Source organism: Phasianus colchicus, chromosome 4 (assembly GCF_987193195.1).
Source record: "Phasianus colchicus chromosome 4, bPhaCol1.hap1.1, whole genome shotgun sequence".
NCBI classification, from domain to species: domain Eukaryota; kingdom Metazoa; phylum Chordata; class Aves; order Galliformes; family Phasianidae; genus Phasianus; species Phasianus colchicus.
Window position 1 is genome coordinate 36,132,051 of NC_143439.1, and position 22,172 is coordinate 36,154,222.

The window sequence follows — 22,172 nt, forward strand, 5'->3', positions numbered from 1 at the left end:
CCTCACAGAACCAACTAACAAGAGTGGCAGATGAAGTGAACTCTTTGTAGACTGTGCAGGGGCAGTGTTTTCCTGCTCTTTTTGCAGATGTCCCATCCCCTATTTCCCACACAGAGATAGCAAAAGATCTCAGCTTCTAAGTGACAACATGCCAAAAACGTGTAGTTTTGCAGATTGCTCACTGCCCATCCAGCTGTTCCCCATCTAGTCTGGCCAGCACAGAGCTGAGATCTTCAGCCATCTTGATGATTCCACATCATTGTGAACTCTGATTGTTTAATACATGACTTAGTCATGGTTTTCCAGAACTCTTAAGTAGATTTGGATAAGACATACATTTAAAATCAGATTACAAATTCATGACTGTTTAGCATTATTTTGGATTACCTCTAGTCTAATTTTAATCAATTCCAAAATTACAGAAAAGGCTTCATAAACAAAAAGTCTAAATGTATTTTAACACCTTGAAACAAAATATTTTTACCAAAAAGATATTTCACTCTGAAGTTACTAAAATGAATCATCTGTACTCTTCTGAAAATTTCTCTTTTCATTTTTTAACTAACAATATATATTTTTACATGTATAGATAGTTTCAGATCTGCACAAAATGTGTTTTTCAGTGAATTTAATATTCAGTTCAAACAGTAAACGATTCTTTGATTAAATAAATAGCTTGACTTAAAACGTGGTATAATGTTATTACTGTGATATAGCAATGTGTCCTGATCTGACCAGAGAAGGGGAAAAGATACTAAGGAACATTTACTTGTATTTTTTTCTGGTAGAGCTGGAGAGTGCTTTTGAAGCTTTGAAAGAAGTGGTCAGCTGTATTTGCTATGCTGAAATGATACTCAGTTAGGAAAATTTTGTTCCAGGCAGAGAATATTGAAAGGCAGAAAATAAGTAAGCTAAAGCTGAATACTTTCCTTTTAGGATGCATGTCCAGAATAAATCTAAGACTGATGTGTAAAGCAAAAGGGAAAAAAAAAAACCCACAAAACTGAATGTGTAACCTTTCTCTAGTTCCCTAATAGGGGAATCCAACAGTAACTTGTAGCCTTGCAGCGATTAGAACTGGTCAGCTATTTTTTGCTTTATTTATTTAAAAATAAATTTCCTGGAAGACATCTGGAGGATCGTCATCTCCTCTCAGCAATGTCCTGGGAAAGTGTCATAGACAGCAAAATTTAACATTCATACATGCTGTAAAGCAGAAATGATCACAGCTTAATAATTCTTTTTCAATAAAGACAATCACGTGAATTTTGTTTTTAAATTCCTCATGTACATTAAATGAAAAGTTATTTTTCTAGAAATTGATCTCTTGGAAGTGGAGAAAGTGGACACTTGGCATATGATTCTTTTTTTTTTAAGCAATGGTGTTTCAAAAATTAAAGTGGTCCCGGTAGCAGAAATTACAGGAAATGAACTGTTTAAAAATATTTCATAGTTACGCAATGTTTTTTTTCCTTTTTTTTTTTCCCTTTTTTTCTTTTTTTTTCCAAACCTGCATGTAAAATAGACAAGTACAGAGTATGAAAACTGCATAACCAAACCTCTGTGTTCTGAAAGCAATGGTGTCCTTTGTCCTGGTGTGGTGGTTTAAGAGAAACACTATGTACTACAGAATTAAGAACCTGAGTTTATTTCTAGCACTTGTATCTTCCCAGACAGTCAGGATCTGTAAATACTGAGCAAGCTCTAGTTTGATGCAGTACTTGGGAAGATAACCTAAGAATTTTCTCACATATTTCTCTCTTCGATCAGGATGAACTTTAAGGACATTGTATGCATCCCATTTAACTCAATGGGAATTTCACTCAGCATGCATTGGCACAGTCCTACAACTTGTTTTCTAAGAGAAGCATGCAAGCATATTTGATGTATGTTCCCCTTGCAGTGGTCTCAGAGGAGGTGCTGGGCAGCCAGCCCATAACCCTCAAGGGCTTATATCCTCTAATCTCCCTTTCTGTGTTTTTGTTTGTCTTTCCATCTTTCTCTCGACATTTCTGTGCTTCTTAAACCCCCAGAGGCTCCTCATATGGCTTTTATTTGAGTCTCTGTGTGTATTCACTTTACATAGGGACTCAGTGCTGTAACCACTTATTCATGTGCATGATCCTTAGCCATACAGAAAGTCAGAATTTCTCAAATGAGTAAACATTTGTAGGTCAAATTATAACTATAGTAATAGATTCAGGATCAGCAGCAGAACATAATTCAGAGTACCCTGATTTAGTTAAAGAGATGCGATAAACAACGTGGGAACATCGTTTCATGTTTGAAAATAATGGTTTTGAAAATAAAGATACAGTAGCAAAAGCTTAGAACATTAGTATGCAGTGAGGATGAGAGGGAAACTAGAAATCCTCAGAGGAGGAATTTTATCTATTTTGTCTAATGCTACTCAAACAGCATTTTTTTTTTTTTTTCTAGAGTAAGCTTTAAATTTTATATCTATACATTTGAATTTATCCTGATTTCCCACTGCCTGTAGTATCTTGTTACCCTTTTGGATTTCATCCTCAGTGAAGGGAAGGTAATGATACTGCAGTAGTTTGGTCACATGTGCTTACCAGCACAATAGGAAATTATTCGTTCAACATTTGGGGGCCTGCACCAGAGTTCACTGAGGTTAACAGGAACTTTCCCAGTGATACCATTGTGCTTTAGATTAGGTCTCATTATTACTTGCAAGCTCGATGTAGTTGATTAAATATATGAGGCAGGTATGCAAAATGTAACACAAAACAAAACTGTCACTTAAATTCTGTTTGTGAAAAAAAAAAACCTTTCTTGTTGCTTTTCCTTTTCATGGAATAACTCACTCTTTACCAGACCGTGTATTACATTCTCACTCTTTCTGTGAAGCTGGTAACAGAAGGCAGAAAACTAGAGTGTTCAGTGCTCTGACAAAGAAACAGGGTTGGCTTTTTATCTGTACTTCCCCTGCAGACTTTCAGATGTATTCATTGAGTTGCACAGAACTGGGAAAGGAACTGGTTAAGAACAAGCACTGGTGGGTGGGGCAAACTGTTAAGAAGAAAAGGACATTATTAAGGAAATTATTTTTGGATGAGAATTACGTTTAATTTGATTTCTCCATCTGATGAGTCTTTTTGGTCCCCAGAAGTGAACATCCACTGGCTCAACTGTATTGCCATTCCATCATGGAGCATCACCATTTTGATCAATGCCTGATGATTCTGAATAGTCCAGTAAGTGCCTCATTGTTGTGTATGCTGAAAGGGAACCATTCTCTCTATTTTGCTTTTTATTTTTAGCTTTTGGATAGATTCCTACTGTTATACATTCCTAAAGTGATCTGTATTCCTTTTTGGGTAAGGAAAACAAATTGCAGCAGTTTTGAAATCACAGTTCCATTTCTGAGCACCACCAAACCTTTCTAAGTGTTGCCTGATAAGGGAAGCCTTGCTAACATCCTTCTGAGTACCTGCTTTCTTCGACCAAAGAAAACAAAAAAGCTTTGTTGCCATATTCATGACCTCTTATGAGCCACCAAGCAAACCCAAGTCCTTGCTTTCCTTTCAAAAAAGATTCCAGCATATACACACAGAAGGCAGTCCTGATGAGAACAAACCAATACTGCTAACGTTTATGTTCCAAAGTGAAGCCAAACCTAAGCTAAATAAGTATGCAAATAAAACTACCTTCTTCTATTATTCACCAATTCTAAGGCCAGTTATTCATCGTGCACAAACATTTCAAAGCAGTATACCTCCAGTGTTCATTTCGTATCACAGGTGTGGTACTTCTGACATATTTTGTATTGCAATGATTCTCTTCAGCTCACACAGGAAAATATGGGAAAGTATGGAGACAAGTTTTACCATCTCATCAGCCTTACAGTGCTTGTTTAGAAGTGGGATGCAAATCTTTTCTTTCTATATAATAGCTTGTTATTTATGTAGCTTCATGAATGGAAAATATTTCAGTCAGTGTGAGGTGCATAGGCAAGTACTGGTATCTGTTATTGTTCTTAAGTGAGAGAAGAAATGAAAAGACAAATGCTTCAATACAGGTCATGGTGAATTAAATTTTTATCTATGAAAGGGACTTAAGATATTGCTGTTGCTCTGCCTGTAGTTTGATTTTGTAGAAGTCTATTATGATGATGTTGCTGCACAGCTTTCTTTCTGCCATTACTCAAGAAGATTGGAATTTTTATTTTTAAACTGGGGAATCCACAAAAAGAATCAGGGCAAAAGAATGACAGCACATACCAGTAAGCAATTCAGAATGATTCAGTATCTAAGAGAGATTTTAGCAAATTGGTGTGTTACCTAATTTACTACTAACACTGTTTTTTGTTGTTGCTGTTGTTTTGTTTGCCTGTTTGTTTTTTGTAAAGGGAAATCAGATTCTCAGCAGCCTTTCCATTGAAGAATACAAGGCAACACTGAAAATGATAAAACAAGCCATCCTTGCAACAGACCTAGCACTATACATAAAGTAAGTCAGAGGCAAGTTTCACTGGTAGTCATAGCTAGATGTTTAGATTGTCAGCACATTGTAAAATCTTTTCACTTGTTTTAAAGGAGGAGAGGAGAATTTTTTGAACTTCTAAGAAAAAAGCAGTTTAATTGGGAAGATCCTATGCAGAAGGAGCTATTTTTGTAAGTAAATGCAGAATGATTAAAAAGTTGATTAATATTAGATGTCCAATTTTCCATGCCACGTTGTCAGGAATTGCATTAAAACCAACCAGTCTGTATGCTTGGGGCCTGTACAAAGTGGTACAGGTGACATAGGTCTCTTCCAGGGATTCAATTACTAAATTTGCAGCCTGTATAATAAACTGTGTTAAATAGTATGTGGAGTTGCAAAAGCATTTCTATTCCATAGAACTCCTAAGTACAATGCTGTTTTGCTTTTATATTTAAATATTTAATTGCTGAAACCACTACCCAAAGATTCAGGACAGATGTTTTGTTTTGAAGCAGATTCCTTACTGGAAAATGGAGAAAAAAAATAAAAGAATATTTAAGAACCAAAAAAGCTTTATAAAAAGCTACAGAAAAACATTCATCTAGACTGTCTCAGAAAGGACAGTTGCCATACTTTAAATTCAGTGCTTTTAAAACCTATCTCATTTAGTCATGTTGCATTTAATCACCTTTTCCAATTTCAATTACTGACCCTTGTATTGTCAGTGAAAATGGCAGTCCCTGTTAATGACAGAAAGGAATGACAGAATCATACAACTGTAGAATATTCCAAGCTGGAAGGGACCTACAAGGATCACCAAGTCAAACTCCTGGGTCCATGCAGGACCACCCAAAAATCATAACCTATGTCTGAGAGTGCTGCACAAATGCTTCTTGAACTCTGAGAAATTGGGGCCGTGCCCACTGACCTGGGGAGCCTGTTCCATGCTCACCGCCCTCTGGTGAAGAACCTTTTACTAACACTCAGCCTGACCCTCCTCTGACAGACCTCCATGCTGTTCCCTATGGTCCCGTCACTGTCGACAAAGAGGAGACATCAGTGCCTACCTCTCTGCTGCCTTCAAGAAGTTGCAGGCTGCCATGAGGCCACCCCTCAGTATCCTCTGAACAAAAACTGTGACTTCAGCTGCTCTTCACACACCTTCCCCTCCAGACCCTTCCCTATCTTAATAGCCCTCCTTTGTATGCTCTCTAATAGTTTCAGGTCCTTCTTACATTGTGGCACTCAAATCTGTACACTTAAGGTGAGGCTGCACAGAGTAGAGTGGAAAAATCCCTTCCCTCACCCAAGCTGGCAGTGCTGTGCCTGATGTGCTCCACGGTACTGTTGGCCATTTTGGCTGCCAGAAATAAATGTGCTATCTGTCCAGTAGCAAATACAATGAAGCAATTCATTTTATGTGAATCCAACAAACGAGCTGGTCCAAATTTGCTCATTTCTGAGTGCTCTTTTCATACAGGTGAAAGTCTACATAATCAAGTCTTGGATGTCTCTATAACTTTGGTTTAATTTCACTTGTTTTTCTGCCTTTGATTTTCCTTGAAATTGGTTATTCTATTTACTAATCACTTGGCTTGGTGGCAACAAAAATTTCACAATACAGTAATTAATAGATTTTTTTTTTTTTTTCTATAGAGCAATGCTGATGACTGCTTGTGATTTATCAGCTATCACCAAACCGTGGCCAGTTCAGCAACGGGTATATCCTTAATTTCAAGATTTCTTAAATACAAACTCTGCATAACTGCTTTTGTTTTCTCTATTCAACCTGTATTGCAAAGGCAAGGGTGGAATATAGACCCTTAGCAAGCAGTCCTTCAAAATGCTAAATGTGGATTGAAGATTTTCTCAAGTCTTTGCAGCAAGATCTATGCATGTCAGACTGTTATTAATTATCTGAAAGTAAATCAGGAACCTCCTTTTTTTTTTTTTTTTTTTTTTTTTTCCCAGCATTTCTGTGTTACTACAAGGTGGTCAGTTGATACAGCACACTATCTAGTATCAGCTGACCTTTCTCTATGTTTTGATCATTCTAGCTGTTATCAGTGGTAAGGTACTTCTATGCCATTGTACTTTGCTTTGTCAGACTACATATCAGCACATGCAGGTGTATCTTTTGTGAACAGATGTATATGTCAATAAATCTAAAAGCTAGAGGTTAAATGGGAGATTTTTATAGGTGTTGATCCCAATCTGATATATGCTAAGAAGGCACAGGAAATTCAGGAAATGGTTTTGATTGTAGGTAGCAAGCAAACTTTTATAGCTCTCAATGTGTGAAATCTCTTACAGATTGCTGAGCTTGTAGCTACTGAGTTCTTTGATCAGGGAGATAAAGAGCGGAAGGAACTCAACATAGAACCAACAGTAAGTAGAAAATGGCTTCCATAAACAGCTTTATGGAATCTAAAACAGTCCTTTCAAAAGCCAGCTTTTCTTTCAGTGATCAGATTCTAGGACCAACTCCTTCCCTGTCTTCCTAGCAGTCAGTTTTCTTTTGGGATTTCCAACACTGTCACTGCCTTTGAGCCAGAAGAAAAGACAGCATTATATCTTCTAAATCAGTATTATTAAATTGTCTAGGAAATATATTCCTAAAGTGGTGCATAATTGCAGCCTATGCCAAATAAGTAAGCTTGTCTATTCCCCTAGATCGATCAAACCCACAGACGACCTTTAAAGGCTAGTCATGCAGACAAATTACTTGCATTATAGCACACGTACCAATACCCTGCTGTGTTGAAAATGCTGTGCTTTTTGAGATGCTGCCTTTTAATTCTGGCCCCTTTGTTTTTGTTTCAACTTTAAATGCATTTAAACATTGAGCTTATTTATTTATTTGCAGGATCTAATGAACAGAGAGAAGAAAAACAAAATTCCAAGCATGCAGGTTGGATTCATTGATGCTGTTTGCTTGCAGCTGTATGAGGTATGGTGCCTGACAAAGAACTGGAAATATCTAAAACCAGAACTGTTCAGTGTAGTTTTCAGTAGTTGCACATTTAAAATTAGAACAAAATTTGGTTTTAGTATCCTATTTAAAAAGATTTTTTTTTTTTTCATATATTCTATATGGTTTGTCATTTAGTTGTAGAAAGGATTATTTTAGTATTAATTGTACGTTTGGCTGATCAATGTATTTTATTATACCATTTTTTAAAATCAGTGGTAATTGCTGTGTTCTGTGCACTGGGTATTAGGTCCCTGGGTTACGTTTTAGATTCTGCCAGTGAAATGTGGTGATCATTAAGGAAAGTCACAAACACAAAATGCTTTGCTATCTACATAAAGAATGGTATCCACATATTGCATGATGAAGAGTGATGTTTAAGAAAGTTCTATAGCATTTAGAATTCTTAATGCAAAAGGTGATAAGCTACATATTGGAAATGTACCTGGGTTTAAAACTTCCCCTCCTTTTTTTTTTTTTCTCTCTCATGACACTTAAAAGCAGTGCATGAGAGCATTCATTGAAACTTTTTTCTTTCTGGTCACAAAATACGTAAAGAAATACTTGGTCAGATAAAGTATGAAACAAAATATAATAATTCCTGACTTTTTTTAAACCAGTAAAGCAGTAGGATGAAAGCCTGTTCACTGAGACTGTACAAGTATTTTATAGGAACTAAGGTGAGAAAAAGGTGAAGTACAGACAGCCTCACTCTTAGCCTAGTATTTCAATGGGAGGAACAAGTTGATTATTCTTTTCCATCTCACATCCTTCTAAAAAGAATCCACATCCACCAGTTGGAAGAAAACAAAGGTAGTGGAAGGAGGGAACTACTAGCTGCTCCTGAAACTTACATGTCTCTGCACTGTAAAAACTTTGTCAGGAAAATAAGGCTTCCTTTGCTGAGAAGCTTCACAAAACTGTTTCTGTTGGTAGGTAGGCCACTGAAAGAAGTCTGAGTAGCTGTGGAAAAGGTATAGAGTATACAAACAGAAAATTATTTGAACAGAAAATCTGAACAGGTTTGAATGTCCACAGCTCCAGAGACTGAACTACTGTACTTTATTTGCAGGGGACGGCTTTACCTTCCTATTTATGAAAAGACCAGAAAACTTACAAAAACTTACATTTCTGTAACAGTAGTCCAAATTGAACCTAGCATTTTACAGTTCCCATAAGGAAATGAGGTGTGTGAATGATTTCTAGCTATTTAGCTCCTGTTTTGTAACTGCAGCTTAGTTACGTTGCAGTGAAGACAAACCAATTCCTGGCTAGCAGCCAAGTGCACCTACTTTTTTTTTTGAGCCTTCTCCCTTCTCTTGATCTAGGGAAGAAAGAAGATGCTGTCCCTGTAGAGAGGCTATAAGCAGCATCATTTTGTTCAGAATATGTTGCCTCTTACATCCCTCAACGTATCACTCCTATTTTTCTCTCTGTCTCAATCTGACTTGAACTGGAATGGCACATAGCAAGCTGACAGTGTCTGGGACTTTATACAGACTCAGAATATGCCAGCACATGTCCTAACCTGAAAGAAAAGTGAGCAAGACTGATGTACATGGGCAGAAAGGATTGAAAAGAATGGGGAGCCTATGAGAAAGAGACAAAACTAGTGACACTATTACAATTACAATTACAATTACAATTACAAGGATGGGGCTATGGTGTGCCATGAAACAATGTACCTAAGTCTAGTACAGGTAGGGGATACCAGGCTCTTACACGGAGTCCTTTTCTTCAATGGTAAAATATATAAACTATGTTACTTTGAAGAAGAACAAGCACACATTTCACTCTTAAAAGTTCTAATGCTAAACGGCAAATAATAAGCAGCATTGTAATTACAGCCTTTTCACTATTCCTTAGCATTGATCCAGCCAGTAGGAACTTAACATATTGAATGAGTGCCCAATGAAGCACTGCATGTATGTGACTTACCATATTATTCAGAACAGTTCTGTTCCCAGTGAACTGATGCTGTGTGGCTTGTTTTAGAGAGATAGGCATTAGAGTTCAACCGAGCGATCTAAATATCTTCCCTTTAAGTTCAGAAATCTGTAAAAAAAAAAAAAAAAATGTATTTTACTTCCAATTTTTAATTGAAAAAAGTGTTACATTTAGCAGCTTTAATGCTATTTAGATGTGCTCAGATAAATAAAACATGGATACTCAATATTTGACAGTCCCACTCTTCTTAAAGAGGTAAATCAAGAATAATTCAGTTAGGTCTACCAGAACTAATGATGCTGCCTAGAAAGCAAAAAAGAATTATGAATATTTATACAAGCTGATAATTCAGTAGAGTACCTATGTAAAATTGTAAAATGTAAAAAGTTACAGAAGAGTTAGATATCAGTACCTCATGTTATTTGAATAAGACATAAGTTCCAGGTGAAATTCTGACTTTTGAAATATATTTAATAACCAGCAGTGAGGCCAGGACTTTTCTCTGTGTGCTTTGCAGTTGATCATGGTAGTTCCAGAGTCAGTAGGCTCACTCTTGCCCATGGATCTTGCTGTCCAGCACTGTCCGAACTATCAAACTCCCACTTCACACTTCTGAATAGTGTGACATCATTTCAAATGTCAACAGAACCCTTAATGCAAGTTCTGTCACTATTGTGTGAGGATATGCATACATCACTTCCATCAGGAAAAAAAAAAGTACAGAGATGCTTCTTGATCTATTTAATTTCCAATTCAGTTTTTCTTCAGTCTGCTGTAGTACCACTGCCACATCATGAAAAATATTTGATAGACTTCAGTTACAGCTGTCCTGAAGAGGCATCAAGTGTCAAACATAATTTAATTATCAGGTGCTAATTGTCTTGAATTCAAATATTTCTGGAAGAACTCTGAATCACTTGTGACATTGTCAAAATGGTCACATTGACTATAACTGCTGATTACCCTTCCAAGGTCATCTTTTTGATCAGCGCTGCCATATATAGAAAGAACTGGCTTACAAAGTCCATGCGTTCTAGCTCACTAGGAATCCTGGATAGGCCACTTTTGCATAATTCTGTGTTGCAAATTCATCCTTTTTTTTTTTTTTTTTTTTTTTTGCATGTATGTATCGTGTATTACCTGGACACTGCTATTCAGTCTAATCGACCGTGTATTCATGTTTGATGTGCAACAGGAAGCTTTCTTAAAATCAAAATATAAGCTCAATTTCAAGTATTTATAGACCTCATATTTCAGTCATTTTCATCTCTTTAATATTCTTTTTTTAAGAACACTTGTTTTGTTGTTACATATAAACTGTTTTACATGTTTTATTTCAGGCCCTAACACATGTATCAGAGGCCTGCTACCCTTTACTGGATGGCTGTAGAAAAAATAGGCAGAAATGGCAATCCTTAGCTGAACAACAAGAGAAGAATCTGATTAATGGAGAAAGCAATCAAGCCAAACGGACCTGAGATGCCGATTTAAAAACCACAAGCTTAAGTTCACCTAGAAGACGTAGTAATAGGGAGTACTGCATTCTACTAAACACTGTATGGATTTGGATTATGTTTTTGCCACTGCTGTATTATTTTTCCACATTTCAATATATAGTGTGACTGTGTATATGCCAAGATCATATAATTCTTTTATTACATCTAAGTGAGATGGAAAAAGATCTGCAGTTAGTTTATATAACCTATTCCATAGAAGGTATGAGTGCAGTTTACTCGAGTGTCCCTGAGAGCCTAATTACTTCATAGATGTATATATAGTTGTTCAGTGATTATGTTGTGGCCAGTATCTTAAAGACTACTGCATTTCGCACCTTTTTTCCTCTTTCAGTCTTGCTGTGTTAGGCTGTAAAAGAAATGCACAGTCTTGCCTGTTCTCTTCCCAGAGGTTTAGAAGAAAAACTGGGACTAATGCTGGCAAGCCTGATCCAGCATCTACTATACTAACCTCTTCCAGGAAACAGAACTGGGCTTTGAAGTGGAGAAGCCCCAGAATTTGTGTACCCAGTAGCCTTTTCATATTATAAGAATGTCTTAGCAATGTGTTACATTTTTAAAAAACCCTGTGAATTACTAGGCAATGGGGGCCTTAGGAGTTTCGTGGTACAGGTGTCATAATTATCCATAGATAATGGAAATTGCTTGAAGACTGATGAAATACATCACAACATAACTGACAGGCTGCGTGCCTTGGAAGAATGACCGCAAGAAGCAGAGAGATTGAAACTAAACAAGATATTTCTGTATGCTCATTTTAACTTCATTTTGAAGTTGAATTTAACATTGTCATAACAAATAAACTGAATCACAGGCAGGAAAGGAGAAGAAATGTGACTGAAAGAGCAAGGGATGGAAATCCAAATTGGAATGATGCAGGAATGGCATGCTTCCAGTAACCATCAGTGGCCAGTGCTATTAATGACCATCAATAGGCCAGTGTTGTTATGAAATGGCTATGACCACTTTGAAGAAAGTATTATGTTAACATATTTTTAAAGACATTTTTAGCACTCGTTAGCGTTAAAAATTATCTATCACTATGTCTTAAAGGAACATGAAAAAAGAATACTGAAAGCAAAAATAGCCCAGAATGCTACAGGGATTTACTGTTTGTACATATGAATCAACATTCAGCAAACTAAGAATCAATTAGCGTGCACTAGGAAAAGAAGGCATTGATATTTCATTCAAACAAAGATGATTAATAAAAATGATTTTGAACTCATCACTGGGAGCCAGTTCAAGAAAATATACACATAAGACAGTCAAAAAAATAAAGCAGTACAAAGAGAGTACAATTTCGTTGAGCAGGATTAAGAAATTAACGTCAGCATTCTTAGACTGATTAGTAGTAATTTCAGTTACACAGAGACAGAAAATGTTGATTTTTTTTTTTATTTTATCTTCAGTAATGACTCTGTAGTTAAAATTAATAAAAGTAATACATTTGGGATTATGCTTTCAAGTACAGGAGTTAGTTTGTATTGCAGTAATCCAGAAAATTCTAGTTGAAAACTGCAATGCATTAGTCTTCCCAGATTATCAATCCCACCTGCAGTAGCTGCTCAGAAGGACACTGAAAAGGAGCTCTTTTTGTCAGTCTCTGCATTTAGATAAGCAACATCAGAAGCTAACAAGAAATGAAGAAAGTGTTTCAAAATGTTCCACACTACTGTTTTTCACGGTCACTTTGTTGATTTTTTTGATGTAGACCAAGGAATTCTGACAGTTTGCAGCATTTCTGCCAACATCTATCATTTGTTACTGATTAAGTCCTATATCAAATTACTCTTACGACTACCAGTAATAATTTATTGCAGCTGAATGTGAAAGTATTTTTTCTATAAAAGTATTTCTCCTATGAGGTGTTGGTTTTTGGTTTTTTTTTTCCAGGTTTTCAGAAACAAAAAAAAAATTGTGGAATTCAACAATAATTAAGATTTCTAGAGCTATTTTGAATTTGTATCTACACATGTGTATTTACATGCGTTCATGGCACAATATGTTTGTGCAACAGGTCATGGCTCTGCACAAAAATTACAGCAGCCTGCCTTGCCCCAACCTTCCAGCTCAAAAAGGGAAAAAAAACTAAGCTTTTAGGTACTTTTTGATAAATAGGAATTTTGCTTCACAATTTGCATAGTACTCATATATCCTTTTCCTTGAATGTCTGAGATTATAAAATATGTCAACTGATAAAGTACATATTTAATATAAATATGAACACAATGTATGTATATAAAGGTGTATTCTTGTTGGTATGGTTGAGACTAGCAATTCATGGAGACAGCACAGCAAATCAACTATGGTGATATTACAGTGTAGTGACCTATCATTTACAGTAAGATTCCAGTAACTATATTTCTCTGCTATATTGTGTGTCAACAAAACTTTATTAGACATTAACTTATAAATCTTAGAAAAGAATTCTGGATTCTTACCTTGGACTTGACAAAAATGCATGACAATCTGCAATTCTTCAAAGGTTCACTTAAAATGAACAAAGCTATACAGTATGTGCATACATGCAATTACATATTTGTACGCATTTATCACACAAAATCTCTTCCACTACCAAGATTCAACTACAGAAATATAGTTCTTAGTGATTAAACTATTTAAATGTCACAATATGCTTGTATCTGTATATATTTCTACCAAGAAAAAAAAAAAAAGCCATTAAACTACTGGTTTAAGAATTTTAAAAGCATATTTTGCTGTTGTTTCATGAAAAATCAGAGTGTTACACTCTGTGTGAAAGCAAAGGGTGCCAGTTTTGTTTCATAGCTCTGTGTGGATTGTTTGCAGAAAATTTTTCTTTTATTTCATAGTGTAGGTAGATGAAAATATGAGAAAGAAAAAAAAAAAAAACAGGCTGTTTTTTACTTAAATTCATTGCCTTCCAGAATTCAACATTTTCATACTCAGCCATTCCATACATTACAGCCATGTTGCTATTAAGTTACACCATGGATTATGTATCTAATTATTTTAGTCAGGTCTCAACTGTTTACTGCTCTATCTTAAATCGTCTAGCTAAGGAAATCAAGAGGAAGATGCAAGATACAAGCAGAAACTGAATGCATCACTTTGTCGTTTCAGTTTTAGGCCTGTTAAAGCCAGTGTAAAATTTGGTATTTAAGTTTCTAGGTACAAAAGTTGTCCCATAAATTTTTAGTACTTGTCTCAATAGAAACATCTAAGACTCCTACTTGTTCTCAGACATGCACGTTTTCTTTTGAAGTCACTTCACAGCACAGTTTAATGTTTTAAGTATAGTTCTCTTTCTAGTTTTGTCCCCTTTCTGAAAAAAATAACTTGTCATGAATGCTAACATATACAGAATTACTGATTAACCCTAGCTCTTCTATTAAAAAAAACAATCTTATGCTGTAGGTAGTACTTTTCCAAGAAGCTAGCCACACATCCAATATTAGCTGTAGAATATAGATATATAGGTTTTCTGTAATCTCAATAAGAAAGGAGAGAAAAGTAATCTCGATTTTGGCAATTGTGTTGATTTTTAATTAGTAGCAGTTTAAATCATTCTCAGATGTGCACAGAATGCAAGTACAAGCAGGCTAGTGATAAAAGTGAGTAATCTATTCCATCAATGACCAGCTGATCTCTCTTCAGAAGAGAGGGTTTAAGCCTGATAGAGGCATCATCTTCCACCAGCTGGGTGCATGTAAAGGTAAGTTTTCAAACTCCAGTCCAATGCATTTTAATCTGGTAGTCGTGTGAACTGATGCTTCAAAACTGATTCTTGTATGTGTTTTTCAAAACTGCTGGGTAACTGATTGTGCAATCCATTAGAGTGAAAAATTACGAAAAGCCGGACCTAGCCCCTCAATTAAAATTAGGGAATGCTCCCAAAAGGATCTGGTTGATGCCCCTTGCAGGTAAGCCTGAGAAAATAGAATGTTGATGGAAAAAGTGCCTCAATCATAATAAATTCAGAAATGTTTAAAGGTTTTAGAGATCTAACCTTTCAGGTGATTTTTTACATTAGCTTTAGCTAAAAGTCTTGTGTCTGCAATGCTGTAGGTTGTTCTTCATGCCAAATCACATGCAGTTTACATTCCACAAGGTTTCAGCTTTATTTCACAGTCCTCTGCTCTGCCTCTTCAGGGACTTGCACTAATTTGAGAGATAAGCTCAAACACTGGAGCTTCAATAGAAACCTAAGTTTACCCTGAGGATAAGAAATAGTGAGGGCTAGACTATTTGGACTTTCATAGGAACAAGAAACATCATAGAGTCTGGCCTGGCAACTGCTAACTCTTTCTAAATATGACAAATTGCAACTTCTAGATCTTTTATTTTTGTCACTACAAGATATGAAAATTGCATGGGAAATTTTATTTTCCACATAAAGAAGTCTGTTTCCATAGAGAAACTCGTATCCAAGTACCACTGTGTGTAAATGTATATTTATGTGATGATGCTAGATAATAGTTTCCACTACTTTCACTGCGTGAGCTTGTTGTGCTAGGGCCTAAGGTATGCTCAGATTCCCATTTAAAGTTAATTACATGATTCCTGTTTACCTCAGTGGGAGTTCGATTGAGCTGTACAGAAGTGAAGGAATAGGTCAAATTCACCTTTTCTAGCTATAAAGAGTAACACCTGCCTCACCTGTTCTTTACTGTATTCAGCTATTCCTGCTGATGCTCAAGGTACCTCACAGATGTAACTGAAGTTAGAATTTGAGCCCTCTATGTATTCACGTGGCAGACACATGCATGTGTCTCTTGAAGAATGTAGTGTGAAATGCACTGTAAATAGTTTTAATATACATTTCTATTATACTTTAATAAAAATCCTAATCAAAATCACTAGCCACCAAGTTTGTCCGTTTGTATTCTTTTATATTAAAAATATTTCAACATACTTTCTGGATGCAGCATTTTTGTACTAGGTTAACTGGGTTACTCTGTATATCACGTTCTGCCTTTAAGGAGAATTGAAGTCTTCTGAACGTTATGGGTTCTCACTTGCTTCTGCCCTATGGATACTTAGTTAAATGAATTACGTTACTTAGAGAAATATTACTCCTCTCCTACTTTCTGTGCAGTTGATGGAGGATATAGAGTCAGGTTATTTTCTGTAGTCAAACTGCTGCTTAGTTCTTCATTTCTTCTTTATTCTCTTTGTATTACTGCATGTATCTTAAAATAAAAAAGACGATGCCAATTCAATTTTACTGTTTGTTAGCTAGTATCATTGAAGTTAAATTTTCAACACCTACCTCATTGTCCCAAGTAAAAATACAGCTTCTGCAAATATTTGTTATATTGCATTTTCAATATAATTTCTCTAGCTCCTAGAAATTCAGACAAGAACTCCACTATTAATATCATGATATTTCTAACACACACATTGCTGATGGGAGACTGATTCTAAAAACAGCAAAAACTCATTTGCTACTACTAACCACTAGAGAGCAGTGCAGCTACACTTACTAGGAGCTATCAGAAACCAGATTATATATTGGTAAGTAGAACTAGCAAATTAAACTGTCACACAAATCTGTCCTCATCACTTGTCCCCAGGTGTCAATTTCTGAGTAGTATGTAAGAGAGAATGAAAAAGCCAACCTTCCAACTTCCAGCAAAACTGATAAACTTATTTTTTGCAACAAAAGTTGCAAAACAAAACTTCGATCTTGGCCAATTGGCTTCTTGGCATGTCCAGTTCTTTGGCTATTAGGTTCTCCACAGCAACAGTTCTGGGTTGGTTTATTTATTTATTTATTTATTTATTTAGCTCTAGGCAAAACCAACAAGTATGTGCATCCCTGACAAACAGCAGTCTCATTCAAAAGTTGTGAAGAGCCAGATTTAGTCCACCACAAAACACAAGCACCATTTGCTCAAACCAACTTCAATGTGTGAATGCAACTCAACAACTGCCTATGTATATCTACATATACCAGGTAATCATTTGCTCTGGGACTACAATCTTTCCACTCCAGTCACCAACTTAGAATCGTCACGTTCCTGCACAGTGTTCAGTTGCCTCCTGAATGTTTGAATTCCTTTCAGAGAAACGGCGCTGTTTTCAACACAGTAATACTGGAATGTATTGGAATACATTCCTTACCCACTCCTGAAAAGAATATTCCTTTAGACTAGAGTACGTTGTTGAAGAGGTGAAAAGCAATATTAGACTCAGACTTTCACATCTTGCGTAACTATGATGACTTTTTAACAAATGGAAAATAGCCCCTTCTTCCACCTATTTTAGTAAAGGCATCAGCTATTGCTAAAATGCAGTTATCATTCCCGTGAAATCTCTTTTTAAGATTTTCACAGAATAATTCAAATATGTGGGTTTCCTGCAGTAGTAAGCTTTAGGATCTGAATTTAAGGCATCTAACAGCCATTCGGTTTTTCAGCCTTTCAGAGGAGAGTAACATTTCTCAGCATTTACAGAACCATAACGTAGGACTTCAAGTTCCGCTGAAAAACATCACAAGTTACAATTTCATTTCAGTAACTTTTCATTTCAGTACATGCAGTTCCAATTTTTTGTAATGCCTGGCTGCATGGTTTTCCACTGTATTCCAATGCTTTATTTTATTCAACATGTATTTTTACATCCCCTAGAGATTAAACTATTCTCCAAAAAGCTGTAGTATTTTCTTTTCCGAACCTCTACTTTCAAGAGATGACCAAATCCATTTTCCTGATATGATGAAATATGAGGCTGATCAATTCAGCCGTAACCTGCTGCTGCTGACTCTCAATAGTTTATAACAACTGATAAATAGCTCTGTACTTTACAAAGGTTTTTCTTTAACATTATAGAAGATCTTTAACACACACTAGGAGTAAAATAAATGGTTAAATCCTACCAGTAAGTTACACGTGATTAAGATCCCACACAAACATTTCTTCTGAACTTGTTTTTTTTTTAGTTGATCAAGTCACTGGCATATTATTTTATGACATTACTTTTTTTTTTTTTTTTAAACATAAGCAAAAGTCATTTCATAGATAAGTAGACAGGTTAATTTGATCAAGGTCACACAGAAAGTCAATACCTGAGCTGGAAATAGAATGAATAGGACTAAGATCTGTGTCCCAGTTCTGCTTTTACACAAGACATGAACAAAAGAAGGAACACTGTTCTATGTTGAAGCCATCTTCTTCCTTTGGATATATGAATGGATATATATACTGGCTGCTTAGTCTGGGGAAAAGGAGGCTGAGGGGAGACCTTATTGCTTTCTTCCAATATCTGAATGGTGTTTACAGCAAGAGCAGTGTTTACAGCAAGAGCAGGTTTGGTCTCTTCTCACTAGTGACAGGATGAGGGGAAATGGCCTCAAGATGCACCAGGGTAAGTTTAGGTTGGATATCAGGAAACACTTCTTTATAGAAAGGGATGTTAAGTGCTGGAATAGGATCCTCAGGGAGGTGGTTGAGTCACCAAGATGATTTAGTGGAGGGTTGTTAGAGTTAGGGTAGTATGGTTAGGTTGGGGTTGAACTAGATGATCTTTAAGGTCTTTTCCAACCTGAGCAGTTCTATGATTCAATTCTGTATAAGTGCTTTATTATCAGGGCTATACAGAGTGCTCCCTTGCTGTCCTGATGTACTCAGGAGAAGTGGAGAAGTCTCCGTGTTACAGACTGAGATTAGATTCAAGTCACTAATCCAGATAATCACCAGAAGAGATATACAATCAGCTAACAGCTGTGCTGAAATAAAAGTCCAGTTCAAATTTTGCAGAAGTCCAAAAGGCAAATGCAGACTGTCAAAACTAAATGTTAGCTCACTAGACTGTAACTCATATCCTTCTTCCATCAAACTTCTTATTCTAAATAAAAATAAACTACTTCCCTAAATTTGCTTGCTACTATGTACTTGAAAAATACAGGAAAAAAGTATTAAGATACACATTTAAATACCTCAGCAAGTAGATAAGCCCTATTGACATCGATCTGTATGTGACAAGTGACAAAAGGTACTAATACTCAGAGATTTGTATGAACTTTGGTGTAAAAGAACACTGTTGTTTAGATTGGAAATTGTTCAAAATCATACCATTTTCATTGCTAATATGACAAATTCTACTAACCTAGCTAACTAATCCTAGGTTTCACTTTAGGATGTACAATCAAGTATGATCAATGCCTGCTGCAATACAACATCCACTTGAATACGTACTATTAAATTAGTTATGGATGTGTTAGGCTACCTTGAGCTCCTTGCTGTTAGGCCACCCATAGTTATCCTAAGGGTGGCTTTAACAACATAGCATTATCCGTTTACTATAGCCATATAAAATTGAGTATTGTGGTCTATCTGCTTAGTCAAGCTTTATGACAAGGGATCTGGATACACTAGAATGATTTAAATGCCCAGCTGGCCTTGCTATCCCTTCCTAGAAATTTAGAAGATTCCTGTAATAGAAAACATGTAGAAATACAGCTAAATTAATACCTGACAGAAACTAAGTAACGTGCTGTTTAATGGTTTAAACAGGTATGAGCAGATTCGTATCTCTCTGAGTATGTTTAATAGCACTGTAATATAAAAATATATTATATAAGTATCTTATTGTTTACCCTAACCCCAAACAAGAAAGTAAAGCTGAATTCTACTGTCCTAGCTCATTTTAGCCTGAGCAACTTGATGACAAGCCACAAAACAATAAATGGGATCGAAGAATGCAACCCACTGCAAAAGCATTTTTGTCACCCTGATCTTTGGAATCTCATTGATAATTATCTTCATAATAGAGCCTGGTGAGATTATCAGAGACTGGCATGATGAGATTGGTACAGCAATACAAGTTAATCATTTATTTCCATCCACTCCATTTAAAGATCAAACTTCGAAGTTATGCTTATCTTTTTTCTAGTGTCCTGTAGCTAGCAAGCTGAAGACAGCCACAAAGCAAGAATCCATTCCCTTAGCTTTCATGCAGACAGCAATACTTCACAGATCTTTTAATGCAGCATCTAAGCAAAAATTGTAGGTTTGAAATCTGCATAAGGACGAGCTAGGCAGAAAAAGGAAAAAGGTTGTGAGATATTTCAATATAAAAATACCTCCCCCAAAATTAGTTATAATATTAGAAGAAGAAAAAAAACTTCTACAGAACTCGAAGGAATTCTGATTAAAGCATACATAGCATAATTCTTTTTACACATAAGAAAACTGAAGTCATATTTTAGTATGTTCATAATCCTAATTAACTTGTAAATTATGGGAGATAAAAAATGCAGCTGTTTGTTTTACCACTGACATTCCATCCAACCTCAGGGAAGAACAGCTCCTTATGCTGTCAGTTTTATACCAACATGGAGACAACATGTAACTCATAAATACCAGCCATTGTGGAGATTCCTTCTTAACAGAAAGATCCCTTCTTGTCAGAGCTGTGGGGCTGATCGGAAGAGAATCCTAAGGATTCATACTCAATGAAAAGAACTGCTAAGGATGGAAAATTGGGACAGAAAGGGAGCAGCAAGAGGCTGTACCAGGAAATCCAGGAGCCAGTTACTTGCCGTTCCCATGGCAAAATGGTTTGGAGCTGGCTGCTTAGCCTGACTTCTGAGGGAGCCCGAGGAATCACAAGTGAGAAGAGGCAAACAGTGAGATAACTGACAGGAAAAGCACATCTGAGAGAAACTCCTGTTAGTTTAGGACTCAGTCCATGAGACCCCTCCCTCTTTGTCAAGGTTGCTGAATAAAGTTTAATGTAGAAATTCATGCTTAAACTATGGATTTTGTTTTCAGAGCTTAAAAAGATGGCCTGAAATGACAATCATGAGGGGAGAAATCAGCAACACTAATTTTCTTTAAATACATAAAAGACTACTTCAGATGTTTTAAAGTTCCTTAAATGTAATGAATCAGCAGCTTCTTGGAGAGAAAGTCAAATCTACCTGAAAATTAGGAAACTCTTGAAATGCTCAAATGAAGCGTAATTTTCCATTTGTTTAGAGTTCATACTGTCCTGAAACAATGGGAATATTGAAGATGTTGCCATTATTCAAGTAAAGTATTTTCAAAGTATCTATCAGTAACAATAAATAAATATCCAAACTGGTAGTTCAACCTTTCCATACAAAAATACTGTACATTATATATGTGCATGAATTATGTATCCATATTCTTCTACATATATTTGAACTGGTTGCATGGCATGGTCCCATGTTTCTATTGGATTCAAGTCAACTTTTCAGGTGAAGAAGTGGCTCAAAAGTTACACTGCACCACTGACAGAAAGAACTCCTCTGCAGACTATTAAAAAAAAGAGAATATTTTTAACAATATGATCACCTAATACCATAATTTTGTTTATATCCATATACTACATAAGTGATATAGATAGATAATGATAATTACAAAGGTCAAGAGACAACGCAATGCAATAAAAGAGATTATCTGACTAAGAAACAGACATCCCTTTTGCTTTTTTTCTGAGCTTGCTGAACAGTGAGATGAGTATCCATGATTAGCACAGCACTGGGCATGGACTATGACAGTTTCTGAGGCACCAATTTTGTGCTCATCTCCATACTAGTACAACTATACATCTTCTGCCTTAAAACTAGCTGATTTTTATTCAGTTTCAACTACAGGGCTGGCAGGTGTACATAAATGTCTTGTCCATACCTGGCAATGCTACAGCTCACAGTGAGATATAATAAATTTTTCCTTGATATAAAACAATAATTCTGGAATTATAATACTTTTGTAGGGGCAAAGTTTTATTTTATATGGAAATTATACCTACTTCTTTGCAAATTCTATATTAGAACTTTGATGTAAGTCAGTGTGATTTAAATAAGAGAAAGAAATAAACATGAATACATGGGAAGAACCTGCATTTAAAAACTGTAATAATGAGATGTTAATGCTGTTGTTACATTATGAGGTAATCCCTTACATTTTCAACTGCAAATAAGCAGTCCACAAGCCTTCGATACGCCATTGTATCAAAGACGGGATTGTAAGGAAAGAACAGCTAGCTAGTGCAGCTAGACTGGCAGACTCTGCTTCTTCCTAGACTTAGACAAAAAAAGGCATTACTAAGATGAAAGGCTGCATCTTCAAGGGAGGGGAACTACAGCAGCTGGTACAGAGGAGGACGAGAGGACAAACTGCAGCTTGAAGAGGATATGTCCACAGCCCCAGTCCTTGCCACTTCTGGATGAAACTTCCCATGCAGAAAAGGCTGTGGGTTCTCGTTCCCTCACACAAGTTTATGCAAAATCCCCAAGTTCAAAACATCTGCTGCAAGAGGAGATGGCTCACTTCAAA

At 36.1% G+C, this 22,172-nt stretch overlaps 1 protein-coding gene across 6 annotated transcripts in view; it reads left to right on the top strand.

Annotated features, from left to right (window-relative positions):
* The window catches only part of PDE5A (phosphodiesterase 5A), a 133,065-nt gene extending 116,918 nt beyond the window's left edge, over window positions 1-16,147 (top strand). For all 6 annotated transcript variants that reach the window (XM_090139212.1, XM_031596897.2, XM_031596898.2 and 3 more), the window contains exons 15-21: window positions 3,134-3,221; window positions 4,376-4,476; window positions 4,563-4,640; window positions 6,109-6,172; window positions 6,766-6,840; window positions 7,319-7,402; window positions 10,711-16,147. In XM_090139212.1, the coding sequence (XP_089995338.1) occupies window positions 3,134-3,221; window positions 4,376-4,476; window positions 4,563-4,640; window positions 6,109-6,172; window positions 6,766-6,840; window positions 7,319-7,402; window positions 10,711-10,848 (628 nt within the window). In that variant the 3' untranslated portion in view covers window positions 10,849-16,147. The remainder of the gene's footprint in view (window positions 1-3,133; window positions 3,222-4,375; window positions 4,477-4,562; window positions 4,641-6,108; window positions 6,173-6,765; window positions 6,841-7,318; window positions 7,403-10,710) is intronic.
* Window positions 16,148-22,172: the final 6,025 nt, after the last annotated feature.